At 38.7% G+C, this 21649-nt stretch overlaps 1 protein-coding gene across 22 annotated transcripts in view; it reads left to right on the plus strand.

Annotated features, from left to right (window-relative positions):
- The window catches only part of Bend7 (BEN domain containing 7), a 141478-nt gene that overhangs the window by 75221 nt on the left and 44608 nt on the right, over window positions 1-21649 (plus strand). For 14 of the 22 annotated variants that reach the window (XR_013426741.1, XR_013426742.1, XR_013426739.1 and 11 more), the window contains one exon: window positions 1650-1703. Coding sequence is in view for 15 of the 22 variants with exons in the window: in XM_078023509.1 (XP_077879635.1) it covers window positions 1650-1703 (54 nt within the window). In the remaining 7 variants the exon portion in view is untranslated. Of the gene's footprint in view, window positions 1-1649; window positions 1704-3892; window positions 8111-21649 lie in introns of those variants that run through there. The other 8 variants (XR_013426743.1, XM_078023499.1, XM_078023507.1 and 5 more) reach the window with 5 other exon arrangements.

Raw genomic sequence — 21649 nt, forward strand, 5'->3', positions numbered from 1 at the left:
CATTGTCACTTACTGGCTGTGTTACCCTGCGGAATTTCTTCACCTCCCTGATTCCTCATGTGTTAAAATGAGCATAACAACAGACCTATATCATAGGAGTTCAGTAACACACTACATCTAAGAACTCGGTAAATAGAAAGTATTTAACAAATGATGATAGTTGTCATCATTATTTATAGTTATTTTAAAATAATTTTTTAAAAAATTCTTGACAACAAGAGTTCTACCATGTAGGTCATCTACATATTCAAATTCACTCAAACCAATTAGGAGAAAATGACATAGGGCTGGGGATATAGCTTAGTTGGTAAAGTGCTTGCCTTACGTGCACAAGGCTCTGGCTTCAATCTCCAGCAGCGCGCGTGCGCGCACACACACACGCACGAGCACAAAGAATAAAATGATGTCTTTTAAATATACAAATGGCATATATTCATTGTCTTTAATATATAAAATAATAAAATACAAAGAACTAAACTTTAAAAAAAAAACCTGAAGGCTTTTTAGTGTGTCTTATTTTTTCTATGAACCTATTTACAAATTTTAATAATTTAGTCCCTTGATTAACTTGCCTGTTTTTGTTAATAAATGTTTATCTATAACATCATGTTAGTGGTTTCTACTCAACTCCAACCCATACTGGTTGTGACTACTCTTTCTCTTCTTGGGGTTTTCTGTTTGCCATGAATCTAGCAAGCTAGCAGGTCTTTTGCTAATGCCAGATGTACCCATCTGAGGACAAGATGTTAGAGGATGAACTAGAGGTGGGAAATGTGGAATATTTCTATCTGTATCTAAACCCTGATTGTGTTTAAAGCAACAACAATATAAAGAAGAACTCAGCATTAGTTTTGCTTCCCCAAACTCAGCATTACAACATGATGCAAATGGCAACCTTCCTTTGACTAGCCTCACTGTGCACCTGAACTATAAGCAGGGAACTTCCAGTGGGGATCATTCAGTGGGAGACTAAAGTCCCCTTCAGTTATCAGGAGACTTATAGGCCCCTTCTCTTTGAATTTAGTGGAAGGTTTTTCGTGACTAAAAGAGATACCTTTGCAAAATTCCTAAGGAGATTGAAACATATATCAGAGCTAAATTAAGTTTGCATTTTAAATCATAGAAGTAAAGAATCTTTTGCAGAAATGTGTATTTCTTCATGAATGAATAGATGCCAAAGTTGGACTGGCAGCTTGAGGACATAAATTTTCCAGCATCTCCAAAGAAAGTTTCACTTTTTGCATTTCCTAAGGCTACCCAGCAGGAGCGGCTCTGGGGATGGCAAGTTTGGTTTTATAACAGGAATTCTTTGACCTTTTTGCCTTCAATGACATGTTTAAACAGTCTACCCCAGATGCTGATTGGCTGTTGAAGCCCATGTAAATAAGCAAAAATGGCTGCTACAATAAGGTTCATAAGATTCTTAAAAATTTAAATATGGGAAAGTTGATTTTACGACATTATCATCATCAAAAAATTTTCATTTAAATAATGATGCTAAAATTTGTAATGTGAACCAACTGAAGCTGAAAACGGAAAGGATGAAACTTGTTATGTATACTAGAGTTATTTTAATTGTATTACTATATTCAGTAAAATGAATGTGCTCCCTGAAACTAATGAGATTTGTGTTTTATGTTTGTAACCAGCAGAGGTAGCTGACGGTGATGAAAGACTGGACGGCATTTCTCTACCACCAACAGGTAAAACACATTTACACTTTCATCACCTGCTGGAAAATACGGTGCAAGAAAATATTTGCATTGAAAATGGTATTAATATTAGAGATGCAGATGCTTGGGCAAGCTGCTTTCTGTAACAGACCCAGGCCCTGGCATTCAGAGTTTCTCAAAACCCTGGGTTCAGAGATGTTTTTTATATTGGATATAAAAAGCATGAATAGCTACGTTTTTCTCACACTGTTTCATAGTCAGGAAAATCTCTGAAATGCAAATCTCAATAACAGTATTACAACATTTTGCCTCTCCAGATTTGTGGACATTAAAATATATTTTCATATTGTCATACCGATACCTCAAATAACTCTCAGACCACACATTGCCATTCCAATTAAGCCTTTTATTGCTGACCAGTGGCAGACACTCTACTGTCTAAAAGCGAGATGGTCAGAGTGGTGCACCCCCTTCAGTTTGACTTCATATGTAAGCCAAAAAACCATAAAAGGACGTTTGGGGGTTTAGCCAATGCAAGCAAGCCAAGTCACAGAAGTGGGAGATTGCAGTCAGGCAGTCTTCCGGCTTAGCCAATCAGAATAAGCCCAGTTACCCCAGTTATAGAAGCAGAGCCCAGTTACCCCAGTTACACAAACAGAGCCCAGTTAGATAGTTATGTGTTCTTGAGGGTTTCCACAACAAAAGGAAAAACAACTTGGCCCAGTCATGACCTTTCTAGTTGACATGGCTGTTTCACAAAATGGAGTTACTAAACAAAATGGAGTCACTATAGTCAAGACTTCTGCCTCATCACAACATGAAATAAGATTCACTTTAGAACAGGGAGCACTAATTTTGTGTGACCAAATCCATGACTACTCAGTCTTCTCCCACCTCCTCCAAAAAGGACTTTGAGAGGTAATCCATCATTGCTCTTTATTTAATGGGCACCCAGTTTCTATTGGATTTTAATTGCATGATTGAATAAGCCAGTCCATCCAGCATGTGTGGCACACTCCTAATACTTGAACCTGATCAGCCAAATGTAACATTGCACTGAAGCATTTGTTGCACACAGTTGCATTAAGCCATAGACATGATTCTTACTTCACTTATTTGACTCTCAAGTAAGCCTCTGATTCTGGCCTCCTGCCTGTATGTCACTTCATATCTATAAGGCAGGACACAGGTATCTGTCTGATCAGTGAGCTACATGTTAAACAGTTTATTCCTGCACTTAGTCTCAGGATTCTTTATTTACTGCCCTCAAAAGAGTACCTGAAGATTCTGTCCACAAAATCCAGATACCCGCCAAAAAACATAAGACTGAAAAAGACTGACTCAATTTTTCTGTCCTCTAGATTTAAAGTGTTCTGCTTTTAATTAAATTCAGCAAATACTAACAGAATGTCTAGTGTATGTAGGAACTTTTAGAGTTCCTAGAGGTCACGTGTTCATTGATAGCACCATCCCAAGATGGCCACTAAAGCAGAGTCCATAGGTGTAGGATGGGCATATGATAATGAGCTTCAGAACAGCAGGGAAGCCCAACTGTATAAATGATACATTGCTTCCTCTGCATTGAGTAACTAAGCAACAGATCAATGAACAAATAAATGAAATGAACTACATGGTGCAAAAGGATCTGTGTGTATCAAGTTCTTCCCATATATAGTCATTATATAAAATGTATTTCTCATTTGGCTGTGTTTCCACATTTGTGAATTAAGAGAATTGAAATATGTGATCTCTGTTGTTCCTTCCCAATCTATCATTCCCTGAATATCAGGACAACTCCTATCAGCCTTATTCCTATCAACCTACACAGCCCACTCCCAGTAGATGCAGGAAACACTAATCATAAAAATGAAATTGTGTATTTCAGGAGGCCCTTGGGAGGAATACTATGCTTTTCTAATTGTGTCTCCCAGGGCGACTACTACCCCCAGGTCTCCTATCTGGAGGCATCTGTACCACTTGTCCTCTGCCGTATGACACAGTGGGTTTTGGTTTTATTCTTTGAAGATCATGCCCCTTAAAATAACACCATCACTTTTAACTGACAATGGAGGTAAAGATATTTCAGACAAGAAAATTGAGCACAAAGGATGCTAGACCAACCTCATAAAACAAAAACTTTCAAGGAATCTGAGAATGAGAAGGAACTTGAGAGATTACCCAGTCCAATCCCTTCTTTATCCAATACTTTTATTTTACAGGGAAAAAAGCCTGAGGCCCAGAAACATTAAATGACTTCCCCAAGGTCTCAAGAGCTGGTTGATGGCCTGTCCAGAACCCAGGCCCTTCGACTCCCAGCCCTTACACCGTAGAGCTTTCTTATACCTAAGCCAAAGCCAGCTTTTCTCTGCATGTTTCTTAAAGATCCTAAGAGATGATGGATTTACTAATCCATTTAGGATTCCATTTCAATGTCTCACAATCTTCACAGTTAGAATGTTCATCATCAGTGTACCCAAAATTTGCTGCAGTTTAAGCTCATTTACTTCAGTCCTCTCTCAATTTTGCCCAAAGCTGTGAGGTTGTAATGAAGAAAATAGTAGAACCACCTGCAGGTCTTATACTAGACTGCTAATAGAGATTGGTTACAAATTGCTAAGCAGCATGATAAATAAAAATGTTCATTCTTTAGAAAAGGGGGAAAGAAGTCACAGATTGGTGCTCAAATTTTGAAGTAATAAAATCAAAGAATATCGATAGTCTAGCATGTCCTTTGGTTGCCTCTCTAGAGTAAAATTTCCAGTCTGGTTGGCAGTGCTATTTGAATGCAGTGCTATTGCTAATACCCCTCCTTCCATGTGCCATGACACGACATCGGGGCAGTGGAGTCCCCCTTCTTGCACATGTGTCTTCATCCTCAGAGTGGAGCCTCACTGATCAGAACCACAGGAGCCCCAAGGGGCTCTGATACAGATCTTCATTATCTCATTTCCCTGATCTGGCCACAGCAGGTCCTTTTTAAAGATTCAGGAACGGCCTTATTATCTTTTTAAGATCTTTTTTTCCTTCCAATTGTGTGTTTTAGGAAGAAGTAGGAAAAGGTGGAAATCCTTTAGGGTTGCTATGAACCTGAAGTGGCAGGGCAGGGTCAAATGCTCAAATGACTTTTGTTTTGACCTACTATAGTTAAGCAGCCTTTTATTTGTCTGGCTTTAACAAAATCAGATACAGATTCTGTAGTGGAGAAATGTGTTTTCATAATTTATTCCCTCTCCACCCAGTTCTATAAGCCTTTTGGGGTATACTGGGGATTGATCTCAAGAGTACTCAGCCACTGAGCCACATTCCCAGCCCTATTTTACTGTTGTTTTTTTGTTTGTTTGTTTGTTTGTTGTTTGTTTGTTTGTTTTAATTTAGAGAAAGTGTCTCACTTAGTTGCTTAGTGCCTCACTTTTACTGAGGCTGGCTTTGAACTTGTGATCGTCCTGCCTCAGCCTCCCGAGCTGCTGGGATTACAGGTGTGCACCACCACACGGGGCTTCTATGAGCCTTTTGAGCAACTGCTGGGAATCAGAACCGCATTGGGGTCCTGTGGACAAATTCCTGCCCTCAGACTAGTGTATGACAGAAGCACTTACCTAAATGTTGCAGCACAGATGTGGAAAGTTCTTGATAAGGAAGAAAAAGCCCCCAGAATCTGGGAACAATTGGGTTTAAAAAACAAAAAAAAAAGTATAAAGTAGAATCAAAACAGTACTTTCTAAAACTTAAAATGGGACTTCTTAATTTGAAAAGAAGTGATGTTCATCTGAACTTAGCAATCTGTGTCACAAATTAGCATTATTTTACATATTTTTCTCTGTTAAGAAGTGCAAGGAAGAAAATTTAAATGAATGGTTCCACCCACAGATAATCATCATTAAGTGTTTTTACCAGACTTTTCTCTATATTGATTTTGTTTATAGAATAGAGATCAATACATAAAATTTTGTTTCCAGAGCATTTGATATTTTACCTAAAAAGCATTCTCTTATTTTGTTACAAATCGTTATACACATTATTAGCTGCATGATGCTCCATTTTGCAGGTAAATTACACTTCATTTGGCCCTTTTCTGTTACTGGACAATAGACACACTCTAATAGTAACACATGTTCTTGGAATTACCTGTAAAATATAATCATTACAAGTTTCTAAATTGCTCATTTAGCACAACTAAAGCCATGGCTAAAAACTTAACAACTTCACTCTACAACACCAGCACCTAAAAGTCAATTCCCTACTTGTCAGGCCACGGTAGAATGTCACTTAGGGAAGCAGCTCTCCCCCTTCATTGTCTTGTCTCTGTTATAGGTAATATATTTGACACCAGGAGAGAAAACATGGAGGATACAGAAACAGGTTTTATTGCCTAAGCTTTGATTTTAGTGACTTTGGTCATTAGCATATGTAACTTTTCAATTCTTTTGAATTTCCTCAAAGATCCATGTAATATTTCAGGTTCCTGCAAAGTGTGAGTGTTCTGTGAAGTTTATCTATCATGCTTGAGTAATTTCATATGCTTTTTTTATAAGCAAGTCCCCAATTTGGTATATGATTTTTAAAAATTGTTTTTAAGAGTTAATTTGTTACCTTTCAAAAGTCCAGCATACGATCCAGTTAGTTCATTGTCTGTCATAAAGAAGCAAGCAATTCTTCCTTTTTTTATTCATTCATAACCTTAATGTGAATATGTATAGTTTTGAAGCATATTTATTTTCACATAAATTGCCTAGCTGTATTATAAAGGAGAATGGTTTTTTCCAGGACTGAGAGAGCAGTTGTAAACGCCAAAAATAATTAGACCTTCTTCAGCTTAGAAGAAAAAGTTGTTCTGGGAGACAAAATAGCTTTGACCTATAAGATGAAATCAGTTATGACATCAGTGCACCCCCCCAAAAAAAATATTTATAGCAAAATTAAGTGCAAGTGATGTATGCATTCTTAGGAAAGAAAACCCTTTAACATAAATTGTGTCAACACAGAGACAAAATAACTAATTAAAAGGTGAAAAACTCAAAGTAGCCAGTTTTACTTGATACATAACAACCATTTAAATAGAAGGCTTTAACTGAATGACTCAGGATTTTAACTGTGTGATAACCAGTCACAAGTGTACATGCTTAATATTCTGGTACACTTCCTGGTCCACTTGCCCTCTGCTTTATATAAAACCAACATAAGAAACTCTGAATTTATTTGAAAGAGATTTTTGCCATGTAGGTATCTGTTTTACAGAAATATTTGCCTCCGGATTTCTTTCCTGCTTTGAATCTTTGGCACTTGATCCAAAGGCCAAATATTGGCATGAAAGAAATTTGTACATCCACCAGATCCTGGGATTAAAACTGCCATGTGAGGGGCTGGTGTTGTGGCTCAGTGGTAGAGTGCTTGCCTGGCATGTGTAAGGTACTGGGTTTAATCCTCAGCACCACATAAAAAATAAATAAATAGAGGTATTGTGTCCATCTTCAACTAAGTGTATATATATTCCACCAATATTCCACCAAGACCAGCTGAAGATGATGCACACGTCCCTGTAATGTAACAGAAACTGGTTTTAGGTGTGGCTTGTGGAATCTGACTACTAGACAGTTAATCTCGTATATGTGTGTCTTTTTTCTTTTTCTTTTCTTTTTTGAAGCTAAAAGTAAGGGTCAGAAAAATTGTTTCCATTGTATTTTTTAGTTAGCCTTTTCCATTCCAATCAGTAATCTCTTTCGTGAAACCAGTCCCTTTGTTTTATCAAGTGGTCTGATGAACTACTGTGGATAAACCAGGGCTTTTGTTTTTCTGCAGCATATGCTTAAAAATTTGTCTTCTGCCTTCCAGAATGAAATATTTCTCAAGGGAATAGAAAAGATTAATTAGTGACCTTTCACTCTATTAAACTATGAAGAATATGTCTCTAATAAAGGTAGAAACATTTACTCACAACTGTGGGTCTGTTAAATATGCACCATGAACCTTCAAAAGCACTTCCTTCCAAGCCTGGGTGACAGCTTGGAATTTTCAGTACTTCAGGAGGGAGAGGGAATTTTCAATTCACAGATATGTGCAATGTATTCACAAATTGGAAATACAGCTTAGGAGGCTGCTGTATCAAAACTGTAACCACAAATCATATTTTATAAATCAAAATTGTTTTGTGTTAACTTACTGTGACTACTGTTCAGACTTTGTTCAGAAATCCTTTTTATAGGCTTTCTTAGCAAAAAAAAAAAATTCCGTATCTATGGATAATGTCTCAATCTTCTGTATATATGTTTTATTAATATGTAAATATTCTGATTTTTTTAAACTACTATGTTCTTTAAGAAAGAATTCAATGCAAGGCTACTTGTGAAAATGGTGTATAACATTGTGTTGTGATATCAACTCCCAAGATGCTCTTTATGTCTGTTCTGGAAGAATACAATAAATTACTTTAATTGAACGTACTTGTGTCTTGCTATGTGCCAGTCTTTCTGTGTTTGTGAAGTCAATGCTATTCATTAATTAAATGGTATTCATTAAGACTCTACTGATCTTCCACCGAAATTATACATCCTTATGAAGTTAATTTTTAAAAAATAAAACAAATTAGATTGCTACCGAAATGAGAGTCTTCAGACGCTGCAGTTAAGGTTCTGTCTGGCCGTCAGATCAATGGCTATAGCAAGTCTCACAGAAACACTTGGACATTAAGTACTGAGGTGCTTGAAGCCTAATTTTAAATGAATTAGGTAGCTTTATAATCTTCACTTAAAAGGTTAAGCCCTGCTTCTATGGAAACAACACATCAGAAGGACAAATCAATCTTCTCCAATGCAAAGTGGCTCTGAAAATGTAATTGCTTTATTCTTCCTCTTTGAACACAGGAGGGCGCTACCTGCCTCTTGGCTCCACTGGGGCTTTAGGAGGGTCTGTTTAATGGGCCCCTGATCTAGTCAGCATCTGTGAGGAACAGTAGGCAGGCAGTAATAGGGAGTAGCAGCTAGCCTGGTGGAGAGGGGACAGTAAAACAAATTGCTTGCAAAAAAGAAAATATATAGTGTAACCATCCTGAATCTTTCATGCAACCTCACCAGCCTTCCCCTTCTGCCATGTGCTGACAGTTTTGGGGGGCCTCTGTGTCCGTGAAATTGCTTGTAAGGGGTCCACATCATGTTTTATGGCCCAAGTTCCCTCGCATGCCCTTGCTGCCATATGCTGGCAAGGTTTGGTGCTGTGGATGTGGCCTGGTGGAAGAGCCCTAATGGCCTTTCTAATCCAGTAGGGGTGAGAAGACCCAGTTGCCACAAAAGGCTCCACCGGAAGGAGTTCATACTACCTCAGTTGTCCTCCTCCAGGCCTGGCCTTATCAAGGGTTTATAGAAGGCAACAAGCTCCTTTACCAGCTGTTCTGAGTTCAACTCCACAATCCACTGCATACCAACCATCCTAACCCTGTGATGGTTTATGATGACTTGGTTGGGATGCAAGGAAAAGAGGGGCCAGAGCTGAGGCTGAAGAAGCACCTGGAACCAAACCACCTCAGGTCTTGTGCCACCCCAAGAGGTTCGGACAGCATGGGCATCCCTGAAGCATTTGAAGTAAAGAGGCCTTTCCAGCTCTTGTCTTATATTGATCTGTCTGGCTGAAGTGTGGAACATTCAGCTGTAAGAATAGCTGGGGATAGGTAAAGAGAACACAGGACAAAATCCTGTGAGAAGAGAATCGGTAAGACTCAGGAACTAGCTTGGACTAGAGAAGAGAGGAGGTGTCAAAGAGGACACCCAGGTTTCTGGCAGGGTAGTTGTGAGGGGTCTCATTTGCACTCACTAAGGTAAGAAAACAGGGGAGGAGTGATTTGGAGTATGATAGGTGAGCTCAGCATTAAATGTCACTGCATTTATGAATTCCGGGAGTATTCACAACATGCCTGGTACTCTCAGGGGCTGGGAGCATAGCAGTGAGCAAAAAATGTGCCTGCTCTTTTGGAACTCACTCGGAACATGTGTCACAGACTGCAGACAGATGGCAGAACCCTGGGGGAAACACCAGCACACAAGCCCTATTTGTGTTCCTGAACAGCTTTACCAGGGAGGAGGGAATTTAAACTTAGAAGCTTTGTTCCAAACTAGAAGCAATTAAGACGTGACACACCACTCATTCCTCATGACTCAGCTCTCAACTAATCTTCACCATCAAAGAGAGGTTTCTGACTACCTGCTCACAAGTAGCCACAGGCTCCATCAAAATATACAGTTTTTTACTTCCTTTAGGTCAATTACCACTCTGGAATTATTTTGCATATTTATGCATTTGATTGTTATCCATTTTCCACAGGAATCTGAGCCTTATGATGTCAGGGATTTTATCTAAGACATTAAGATGTCAGGACCTAAAATTTTAGGATACTTGCCTGGAAAAAATGGACTGGCTAAAAATTCTACCTGAAATTTGTAATTAATATGCAGACTAGTCTTCCTGACTAAAGCCAATTATCGTCTCCCAGTACTGGAAGTCAATTACAGAAAATAACTCACCTTCTCCTATCAGCCCAAATGCTGAGCCTTCATCAGAAAGCTGAGAAGAACTGAGCCAGTGGGAATGTGAAGTGAAGGAAAGACTGGGACAGTCAGACCAGTGAAGGGACCATGGGGCAAATCAGGAGCCTGATACAAACCCTTCCTTCCAGATCCTATAGTTTATATCACATGGACCTTCTTTTCCCCTATATCACCCATCCATTGTTATTATAAATAATGGATGAATTTGGGACATTAGATGGGCCAAAGAGATGTTGGCTGTGTTCCTTGAAGATTTCATAGCTCTAAGGATTCAGGCCAATCTTTAGAATGTACACAGATCAACTCCTTTTGTATTTTGTAATTTTGAACACATGAAATTGATATCCCCCCAAATAACATATACACATATATACCTATGTGAGTATATAGTTGTGTTTTTCCCCTACTTTGTTATCAGTGAAATTAAAAGAATATTAAAGTAACTGTAGTTTTTTTAAAAAGCCAAAGAATAATCTAAAAATGGAGCTCAGATGGACTCTGGTATGCTTTATAGATACTGATAATCCAAATAAAGTTCCTATGTAAAGGCCTTTTTAATTTTGGGGGGGGGGTTATTTGTTTTTTGGTTTGGGTTTTTTTGTTTTTTTGGTGTTTTTTTGGCATTTTGACCTGTTCCCTGAGAAACTGAAGGACATTTTAAACCTAAACTTTGAAATGAATCCACTTTTGATCATTCCTTTTAAATACTTTCCAAAAATGCAGCTGATGCCAGTGTGTTAAATGGAGAAGCTGGTCAGGAACCAGGTCTCTTTACTTCAGTTGTGTGCACCTTCCAGCTTGAGGCTGTGACAGATACAAAAGATGGAGGGCCCTTGATGTGAATGTGGAGTGAAAATCAATTTTATAAGGGAAATGGAGCATCCTAAATTGTTTCAATGAAATGGTGGACCAATTGCATATTGTTAGAAAAACTACTTTCTTCTATTTCCTAGCAATGGAGGGTGAAAGAATGCATTTTAATAGAGAGCTCTTACTCTGTATGTTACCAAATTAAACATCCTCCAAAAGTGATATGTTTCTAACCACTGGACAGGGACAATCAGGAGCGACTCGATTAAAAACCCCATGCTTACCCCATCCCCCTTTGGTGGTGAACATTATAATGTTACATTATCCTTATGAGAAATATTTCACCTTGTGAAGCAATACCACCTTTTTCCACTGCTGCCCCTCACTAGTGCTCCCTGAACATGGAGCAGTAGCTCAGACGGTTTGGGCTCTCTTTAAGATTTTTGTGTTTGTTTTCATGATTTATGTCATGTACTGCTCACATGTGTTTTTCCTGCCTGTCCCATTAATGTCAGTGTTCCCAGGAAACTAACCACAGCTGGTCATTCCTTTGTATGCCCCAGTGGGATTGGCTTACTAGTCATGAAGTGTGAACATATTTGAAATGTGACCAGAAACCTATATAAACCATGATCATGTCATTATGGTTGTCCCTTATGAGAGCATTATAACTTCAGAAAATGAACAAACTCAAAAACTGTAAGTGGGGTGGGAAGGAAGAGGTGGTACATTTAAAGATTGAACATAGGAGAAAGCCAAAATATGCTTTTAAAAAGTGTGAGCATAACTTATTCCTCTTGTACTACCCCCAATTAAACATATAAAACTATAAAAACAGACTCTCAAGAATAGACAGGCATAAGGGAAAACCTAATCTATATAAACATATAGTGAAGGGGTATAATAATTAGCATAACTTATTTTAAGCTGCTATAACAAAGGATCCCCAAAATAAAGTGGCTTGAATGAAACACACTTTGTTTACTTTAACTCCAGAGCTGGATGGTGGGTGATGGTCAGTTACTCTAGTTCAGTATGTGTGGTTATTCTGGCGCCCACTAGCAGATACCTGTGTGCACATAGTCAAAGCTGGCCTCCCAAAGTCTGTTTTGAAGCCTATGGGAAAAGGAAGAGGTTAGTGGAGGACTTACAGATTTCACTTCTACTTACATCCCATTAGCCAAATGTTGGCCAAATAAGCTATACATAGAACAAAGGAGGCTAGGAAATAGTCTCTAACTGGGTGACTCTATGCCTAGCTAAAACTTTGGTTCGATTCCTATAAGGAAGAGGGAAAGAATGGATACTGGGAACAACTAATTTTTGATACCACAGATGCCATTTTAATTGGTGGGAAGAGGATGAATTATTCAACAGTGTTGAGGGTAACTGCTACTCATTTGTAAAAGTACATATACTAAATAAACATATATACATAAATCTTCATTTTATATCTACAAAAATGAACCCAAAATGGACCATAGAAGAGCTAAAACTATAAAATTTTTAGGAGAAAATACAGAAGTAAATCTTTGTGCTCTTGGGTCAAGTAGCAATTTCTTAGCTATTACACCAAAAATGCAAGTGACAAAAGGAAGATAGATAAAATGGAAATAATAGTAATGAAAAATTTTTGTGCCTCAAAGGATCCCAAGAATGTGAAAGACAACTTACTGTGTAGAGGAACATATTTGCAAATCATATATCTGACAAAGATCTTGCATGCAGAATATATAAAGAACTTTTACAACTCAGAAATAAAAAGAGAAATAACCTAACTTAAAAATAATTTTTTTTAAAAAAAAGGACAGATTTTTTCCAAAAAAAGATATTCAAAAATAAATAAATTTTTATTTATTTTTTTTATTGGTCATTCAAAACCTTACACAGTTCTTAATACATCATATTTCACATTTGATTCAAGCGGGTTATGAACTCCCAACTTTACCCCATATACAGATTGCTGTATCACATCAGTTACCCTTCCATTGATTGACATATTGCCTTTCTAGTGTCTGATGTATTCTGCTGTCTGTCCTATTCTCTACTATCCCCCCTCCCCTCCCCTCCCCTCCCCTTTTCTCTCTCTATCCCCTTCTACTGTAAATCATTTCTTCCATTTATATTATCTTGTCTTACCCCTCCTTTCCTCTTATATATCATTTTGTATAACCCTGAGGATCGCCTTCCATTTCCATGTGATTTCCCTTCTCACTCCCTTTCCCTCCCACCTCTCATCCCTGTTTAATGTAAATTAAGCTTCTTCTCAAGCTCTTCGTCCCTACCCTGTCCTTGTTTACACCCCTTATATCAAAGGGGTCATTTGGTATTTGTTTTTTAAAGATTGACTAGCTTCACTTAGCATAATCTGCTCTAATGCCATCCATTTCCCTCCAAATTCTATGATTTTGTCATTTTTTAATGCAGAGTAATACTCCATTGTGTATAAATGCCACATTTTTTTATCCATTCATCTATTGAAGGGCATCTAGGCTGATTCCATAATCTTGCTATAGTGAATTGTGCTGCTATGAACATCGATGTAGCAGTGTCCCTGTAGCATGCTCTTATTAGGTCTTTAGGGAATAAACCGAGAAGGGGAATAGCTGGGTCAAATGGTGGTTCCATTCCCAGCTTTCCAAGAAATCTCCATACTGCTTTCCAAATTGGCTGCACCAATTTGCAGTCCCACCAGCAATGAACAAGAGTGCCCTTTTCCCCGCATCCTCTCCAGCACTTATTGTTGTTTGACTTCCTAATGGCTGCCAATCTTACTGGAGTGAGATGGTATCTTAGGGTAGTTTTGATTTGCATTTCTCTGACTGCTAGAGATGGTGAGCATTTTTTCATGTACTTATTGATTGATTGTATGTCCTCCTCTGAGAAGTGTCTGTTCAGGTCCTTGGCCCATTTATTGATTGGGTTATTTGTTATCTTATTGTCTAATTTTTTGAGTTCTTTGTATATTCTGGTTATTAGGGCTCTATCTGAAGTGTGTGGATTAAAGATTTGTTCCCAGGATGTAGGCTCCCTGTTTATCTCTCTTATTGTTTCTTTTGCTGAGAAAAAACTTTTTAGTTTGAGTAAGTCCCATTTGTTGATTCTAGTTGTTAACTCTTGCACTATGGGTGTCCTATTGAGGAATTTGGGGCCAGATCCCACAGTATGTAGATCATAACCAACTTTTTCTTCTATCAGATGCCGTGTCTCTGATTTAATATCAAGCTCCTTGATCCATTTTGAGTTAACTTTTGTGCATGGCGAGAGATAGGGATTCAGATTCATTTTGATGCAAATGGATTTCCAGTTTTCCCAGCACCATTTGTTGAAGATGCTATCCTTCCTCCATTGCATGCTTTTAGCCCCTTTATCAAATATAAGAAAGTTGTAGTTTTGTGGATTGGTTACTGTGTCCTCTATTCTGTACCATTGGTCCACCCACCTGTTTTGGTACCAGTACCATGCTGTTTTTGTTACTATTGCTCTGTAGTATAGTTTGAAGTCTGGTATCGCTATACCGCCTGATTCACACTTCCTGCTTAGCATTGTTTTTGCTATTCTGGGTCTTTTATTATTCCATATGAATTTCATGATTCTTTTATCTATTTCTACAAGAAATGCCATTGGGATTTTGATTGGCATTGCATTGAACTTATAGAGAACTTTTGGTAATATCGCCATTTTGATGATGTTAGTTCTGCCTATCCATGAGCAGGGTATATTTTTCCATCTTCTAAGGTCTTCTTCTATTTCTCTCTTTAGGGTTCTGTAATTTTCATTATATAAATCTTTCACCTCTTTTGTTAGGTTGATTCCCAAGTATTTTATTTTTTCGGGGGATATTGTGAATGGAGTAGTTGTCCTCATTTCCGTTTCAGAGGATTTGTCACTGATATACAGGAATGCCTTTGATTTATGCGTGTTGATCTTATATCCTGCCACTTTGCTGAATTCATTTATTAGCTCTAATAGCTTCTTTGTAGACCCTTTTGGGTCTGCTAGGTATAGGATCATATCATCTGCAAATAGTGATAATTTAAGTTCTTCTTTTCCTATTTTTATGCCTTTAATTTCTTTCGACTGTCTAATTGCTCTGGCCAGTGTTTCGAGGACTATGTTGAACAGAAGTGGTGAGAGAGGGCATCCCTGTCTTGTACCAGATCTTAGAGGGAATGCCTTCAATTTTTCTCCATTCAGAATGATGCTGGCCTGTGGCTTATCGTAGATTGCTTTTACAATGTTGAGATATGTTCCAGTTATCCCTAATTTTTCTAGAGTTTTGAACATAAAGGGATGCTGTACTTTGTCGAATGCTTTTTCTGCATCTATCGAGATGATCATATGGTTCTTATTTTTAAGTCTATTGATGTGGTGAATAACATTTATTGATTTCCGTATATTGAACCAGCCTTGCATCCCAGGGATGAATCCTACTTGATCATGGTGTATAATTTTTTTATATGTATTTGAATCCGATTTGCCAGAATTTTATTGAGGATTTTAGCGTCAAGGTTCATTAGAGATATTGGTCTGTAGTTTCCTTTCTTTGAAGTGTCTTTATCTGGTTTAGGAATCAGGGTGATGTTGGCCTCGTAGAATGAATTTGGAAGTTCTCCCTCTTTTTCTATTTCCTGAAATAGCTTGAAAAGTATTGGTGTTAGTTCCTCTTTAAAGGTTTTGTAAATCTCTGCTGTATACCCATCCGGTCCTGGGCTTTTCTTAGTTGGTAATCTTTTGATGGTTTCTTCTATTTCCTCTATTGTTATTGGTCTGTTTAGGTTGTCTATATCCTCCTGACTCAATCTGGGCAGATCATAAGACTTAAGGAATTTATCTATGCCATCACTATCTTCTATTTTATTGGAGTATAAGGATTCAAAATAATTTCTGATTATTTTCTGTATTTCTGAAGTGTCTGTTGTGATATTACCTTTTTCATCCCGTATGTTAGTAATTTGAGTTCTCTCTCTTCTTCTCTTCGTTAGCATGGCTAAGGGTCTGTCAATTTTATTTATTTTTTCAAAGAACCAACTTTTAGTCTTGTCAATTTTTTCAATTGTTTCTTTTGTTTCAATTTCATTTATTTCAGCTCTGATTTTAATTATTTCTTGCCTTCTACTTCTTTTGCTGTTGTTTTGCTCTTCTTTTTCTAGGATTTTGAGATGAAGTATGAGATCATTTATTTGTTGGTTTTTTCTTTTTTTGAGGAATGAACTCCAAGCAATGAATTTTCCTCTTAGAACTGCTTTCAATGTGTCCCATAGATTCCGATATGTTGTGTCTGTGTTTTCATTTAACTCTAGGAAGTTTTTAATTTCCTCCTTGATGTCTTCTAAAACCCATTGATCATTCAGTAACCTATTGTTCATTCTCCAAGTGATGCTTGATTTTTCCTTCCTTCTTTTATCATTGATTTTCAGTTTTATTCCATTATGATCAGATAAGATGCATGGTATTATCTCTACCCCTTTGTATTGTCTAAGAGTTGCCCTGTGACATAATATATGGTCTATTTTTGAGAAGGTTCCATGTGCTGCTGAGAAAAAAGTGTAACTACTTGATTTTGGGTGGTATAGTCTATATATGTCAATTAAGTCTAGGTTGTTAATTGTGTTATTGAGTTCTATAGTTTCCTTATTTAACTTTTGTTTGTAAGATCTGTCCAGTGGTGAGAGAGGTGTGTTGAAGTCTCCCATGATTATTGTATGTTGGTCTATTAGACTCTTGAACTTGAGAAGAGTTTGCTTGATGAACACAGCTGCACCATTATTTGGGGCATATATATTTATGATTGTTATGTCTTGTTGGTGTATGGTTCCCTTGAGCAGTATGAAGTGTCCTTCTTTATCCCTTTTGATTAACTTTGGCTTGAAATCTATTTTATTTGATATGAGTATGGACACTCCTGCTTGTTTCCGCAGTCCATATGAGTGGTATGATTTTTCCCAACCTTTCACCTTCAGTCTATGAATATCTTTTTCTATCAAATGCGTCTCCTGTAGGCAGCATATTGTTGGGTCTTGTTTTGTGATCCATTCTACTAGCCTGTGTCTCTTAATTGGTGAGTTTAAGCCATTAACATTTAGGGTTATTATTGAGATATGATTTGTTCTTCTAGCCATTTTTGTTTATTGATGTTACTAAACCTGATTTGTTATCCTCTTTGACTACTTTCCCCCCTTTACTGTCCTATCTCCCATTGTTGGTTTTCAATGTTATTTTCCATTTCCTCTTCCTGTAATGTTTTGCAAAGGATTTTTTTGAAGAGATGGTTTTCTAGCTGCGAATTCTTTTAACTTTTGTTTATCGTGGAAGGTTTTAATTTCATCTTCTATCCTGAAGCTTAATTTCGCCGGATACACAATTCTTGGTTGGAACCCATTTTCTTTCAGTGTTTGAAATATGTTATTCCAGGATCTTCTAGCTTTCAGAGTCTGTGTTGAGAGATCAGCAATTATCCTGATTGGTTTGCCCCTAAATGTAATCTGCTTTCTTTCTCTTGCAGCTTTTAAAATTCTCTCCTTATTCTGTATGTTGGACATCTTCATTATAATGTGTCTAGGTGTGGATCTCTTATGATTTTGCACATTCGGCGTCCTGTAGGCTTCTAGGATTTGGGATTCTGTCTCATTCTTCAAGTCTGGGAAGTTTTCTCATATAATTTCACTGAATAGTCTGTTTATTCCTTTGGTTTGGAGCTCTGTGCCTTCCTGTATCCCAATGACTCTTAAATTTGGTCTTTTGATATTGTCCCATAATTCTTGGATGTTCTGCTCATGGTTTCTTAGCAGACTTGCTGAGCTGTCTATGTTCTTTTCCAGTTGAAATACTTTGTCTTCATTGTCTGATGTTCTCTCTTCTAAGTGATCTACTCTGCTGGTAGTATTCTCAATTGAGTTTTTAAGTTGGTTTATGGTTTCGTGCATTTCTAGGATTTCTATTTGTTTGTTTTTTATTACCTCTATCTCCCTGTGAAATTGATCTTTTACTTCCTGGATTTGTTTGTCAATGTGATCTTTCATTGTCTGATTTTGCTGTCTCATGTCTTCCTTGAGACTCCAGATCATCTGAAGCATATATATCCTGTACTCTTTATCTGACATTCCATCTGTTGCAGCTATTACCTCTTCTAAAGTTGAGTTGACCTGCATTGCTTGTGGTCCTTTCTTTCCTTGTCTTTTCATACTGCTCGCGTTTCTTTCTGCTTGGTGCAACTGTTGTGTTTTTGAAATTTACCCTCTATTTATTTATATTGCTCTTGTATAGTTGGGAAGTCTCCCTTGCAGGGCGGGTAGTGGCTGTGCTCCTCCTCTAATTAGGGTGGTCTGTCTACCACGCTAATCGGTCACAGGTCTGCCCCCACTGCGGGCATGGGTGGCTGTTCTGCTCTGACCCCACTCCAGTTGTGGTAACGTAACTACCACACCCTGGGGTCGTTGGTCCTGATCTGGATGTGGGTGGCGGCTCTGCTGGGTCCCCACTCCAATTGGTGTGACGTGTCTACCACGCTGGCAGGCCTCTAGGCCGGTGGGTCGCAGTTCTGCACAGCCCCCACTCCCAATGGGGGTACCTGACTACCTCTCCAACGGGTCGCTGAGCCCCCTCCGGACCCGGGCGGCGACTCTGCTCCACCCCCACTCCAACCAGTGTGACGCGACTGCCTCGGTGTTACGTGTCCACCACGTTGGCAAGCTACCTGGCCTGTCTTGCCAGTGGGCCGCTGGTATGCCAGCCCTGCTTGCTCAGAAGGCAGCTCTGCACAGCCCGTACTCCAAATGAGGTTACTTGGCTACCGCACCGCAGGGTCGCTGGTCCTATTCTAGGCGTGGGTGGCTTCTCTCTTCAGCCCCAGCTGCATTTGGGGTGTCATGATACCACGCCGGCGGGTCACTTGGCCTGTGAAAGTTCCACTCTGCCCCCACAGCACCCAGAAGGACCCTGGCTGAGAAGCAGTCACCGCCGGTTCCCTAGCCTTGGGCCAAAGCAGCTTAGGTAGCAAGAACCCTGCCTTTCTGTTCCCGATACACTCTCCGCTGGGAGCTGGCTCCAGCGAGCGACCCCCACGGGTTCCCTAGCCCCAGGCCAAAACTGTTCCGGGAGTCAGAACCCAGTCGCCCCAAGCTCAGTGCACGCTCCACTTGGAGCTGGCCTCCACCGGCAGTCTCCGCAGATTCCTCAGACCTGGGCCAGGTTAGCCCCGGGAACCCGAGTCCTGCCGCTCAGTGCCCAGCTCACGCCTTGCCAGGCACGAGCCTCTAAGAGTATTCTCCACAAGATCCCCAGTCCCGATCCTGAGCAAGAAATGTGTCTGCTAGACGCAGGCAAATACCAGCCTGAAATCCCCTGTTCCGTAGCTGTATGAGCTGAGATCAGTAGAACAATGGGATGATTACATCATCTCTCCGAGATGGCGGCTGCTGTCCTCCTCTGTGGTCCGACCGGTGACTGGAACCACCGCTTCTCTCCTCTGTCTCAAAGCCGGAACTCAGCACTAAGCGCTGCCAATGTATCACTGGCGGGAGCCCCCGAATCCGTGTCGCTGTTCCCCGCTCCGGCACCTTGCCGATCCCCAGTGAGCGCCACAGACTCCAGCCGTGGGCGGGGGCGATCGCCTATTAGGCTATGCGACCCTCTGTGCGGAGAAATGGAGCTCCCACAGCCGAACCTCGAACAATGGAAATCTGTCCACTAGATTCTGGAGCACCGCAATTTCACTGGAAATTCCCAACAAGATAGCCTTCAGCCGTTTCTCATCGTCTTTCTCCGGCTCAGTGACGCGGCGCACTGGGGTGATGCACTCCCTTCGCCGCCATCTTCTACTTATAATAATTTTTAAAAAAGATATTCAAATGGGGACTAGGTCAATAAGCACGTGAAATGATGATCAACATCATTAGTCACAGAAAAATGCAAATCAAAAATACAATGAGATACCACCTCATGACCACAAGGATGGCTTATCATCAAAAAAGAGTACAGCTTTGAAAATACTGTGGTGAAATTGGAACCCTCCTCATACACTGCGGGTGAGAATGTAAGAGGAGGGTACAGTCTTGGACATCAGTTTGGCAGTTTCTCAAAACATTAAACATAGTTGCTAAATAATCCCAGGAGGATTATAAATATATAGCCAAAGACTTGAAAACAGATGTTCATAGCAACATTGTTCATGATTGCCAAAAATTGGAAACATCCCAATGCCTACCCTTTGATGAATGCAGAAGCCAATGTGGTATATCCCTGCAATGAATTGTCAATTTGGGCGATAAAAAATAATGAAGTACTGATACATGTTAACATGGGCAAACCTTGAAACATTATGCTGAGGGAAAGGAACCAGTCACAAAAAACCACACATTGTATGATTCCATTTATATAAAATGTCCAGAATAGACAAATCCACAGAGGCAGAAAGTAATTTGTAGTTGCCTAGGGCAGGGAGTGGGAGCAATACTGGAGAATGAATGTTGACGGGCACAGAGATTTTCTTTGGGAATGATGAAAATGTCTAAAATTAGATAATGGTGATGATCCCACAACTCTGTGAATATGTTTAAAAACATCTAAGGTGCTTGTACACTTTAAAAGCATAAATTTTATGATATGTTAATTCTAGCTCAATAAATCTATTATTTAAAAAAGGTAGACCCTCCCCACTTGATATGTTGCAATTAATTCCAGATATTTCAAGGATTCATCTGTAAAATTTCTGTAAGTTGGAGAAAAGAAAGGATGTGGCTAACATGATGCCATAGGAAGAAATAATCAAGTGAAAATTAACTCATTTAAATTATATTTCAAAAAATTTATAAAATTAAATAGCAAATGACAAAATGAGAAAAATATTTGCAGAATAAATGTCTTTTTAACAAAGGTTATTTATACTTATTGTGTATTTAACTCATACATCAAATGATCAATAAACATATATGAATGCTACATTAAACCAAAAAATGCAAATTTAAATGGTAATATGAAATATTTTGGGTATCCACTTGGCAAAAATTAAAACAAAAGCAGCAGCAGTGTTTCTTGTAATGAAGAGAACCATCTGCCATACCCTACAGATCCGCATGTCAATCAGCAGTGTATTTTGGGGGGTACTTTGACAATACTAATCGAAGATGTTCCATATCTTTTCTAGCCTTTGACCTAGTAATTCTACCTGAAGAAATTTATTTTAAAGAAATGATCAAAGTCACCACAGTGTTCATTGTAACATTTTTAATGGCAAAAACTAAAAACAATCTGTGTGTCCAATACTAGTTTAAATTATAAGGCATCCTTAAAATAGAAACTTATACAGTCATTTAAAGTGGTGTTCATAGAGATTAGCAGTCAATTATTTGGGAAAAACAAAAGCATGCTGCAAAGCAATAGTACTGCAGATTTCTTTGTATTTTAGTACACAAATTCATAGAAGTCTAAGAAACGGAACACCAAACTATTAACTCTGGATGGTGAGATTATGGGTACTTTTAAACTTTCTATTGTCTATCTAAATTACTTGTTCTGCAATGAATATGTGCTAATTTTGCAATGAGAAGACAAATTATTTTATTTTGTAGAAGAATATTTAGTGGCATGGAGAAATCATGATATATTTACATGCTAAGTAATGTGATTGTTCTGCTT

This window comes from Ictidomys tridecemlineatus, chromosome 10 (genome assembly GCF_052094955.1).
Source record: "Ictidomys tridecemlineatus isolate mIctTri1 chromosome 10, mIctTri1.hap1, whole genome shotgun sequence".
In the NCBI taxonomy this organism is placed as follows: domain Eukaryota; kingdom Metazoa; phylum Chordata; class Mammalia; order Rodentia; family Sciuridae; genus Ictidomys; species Ictidomys tridecemlineatus.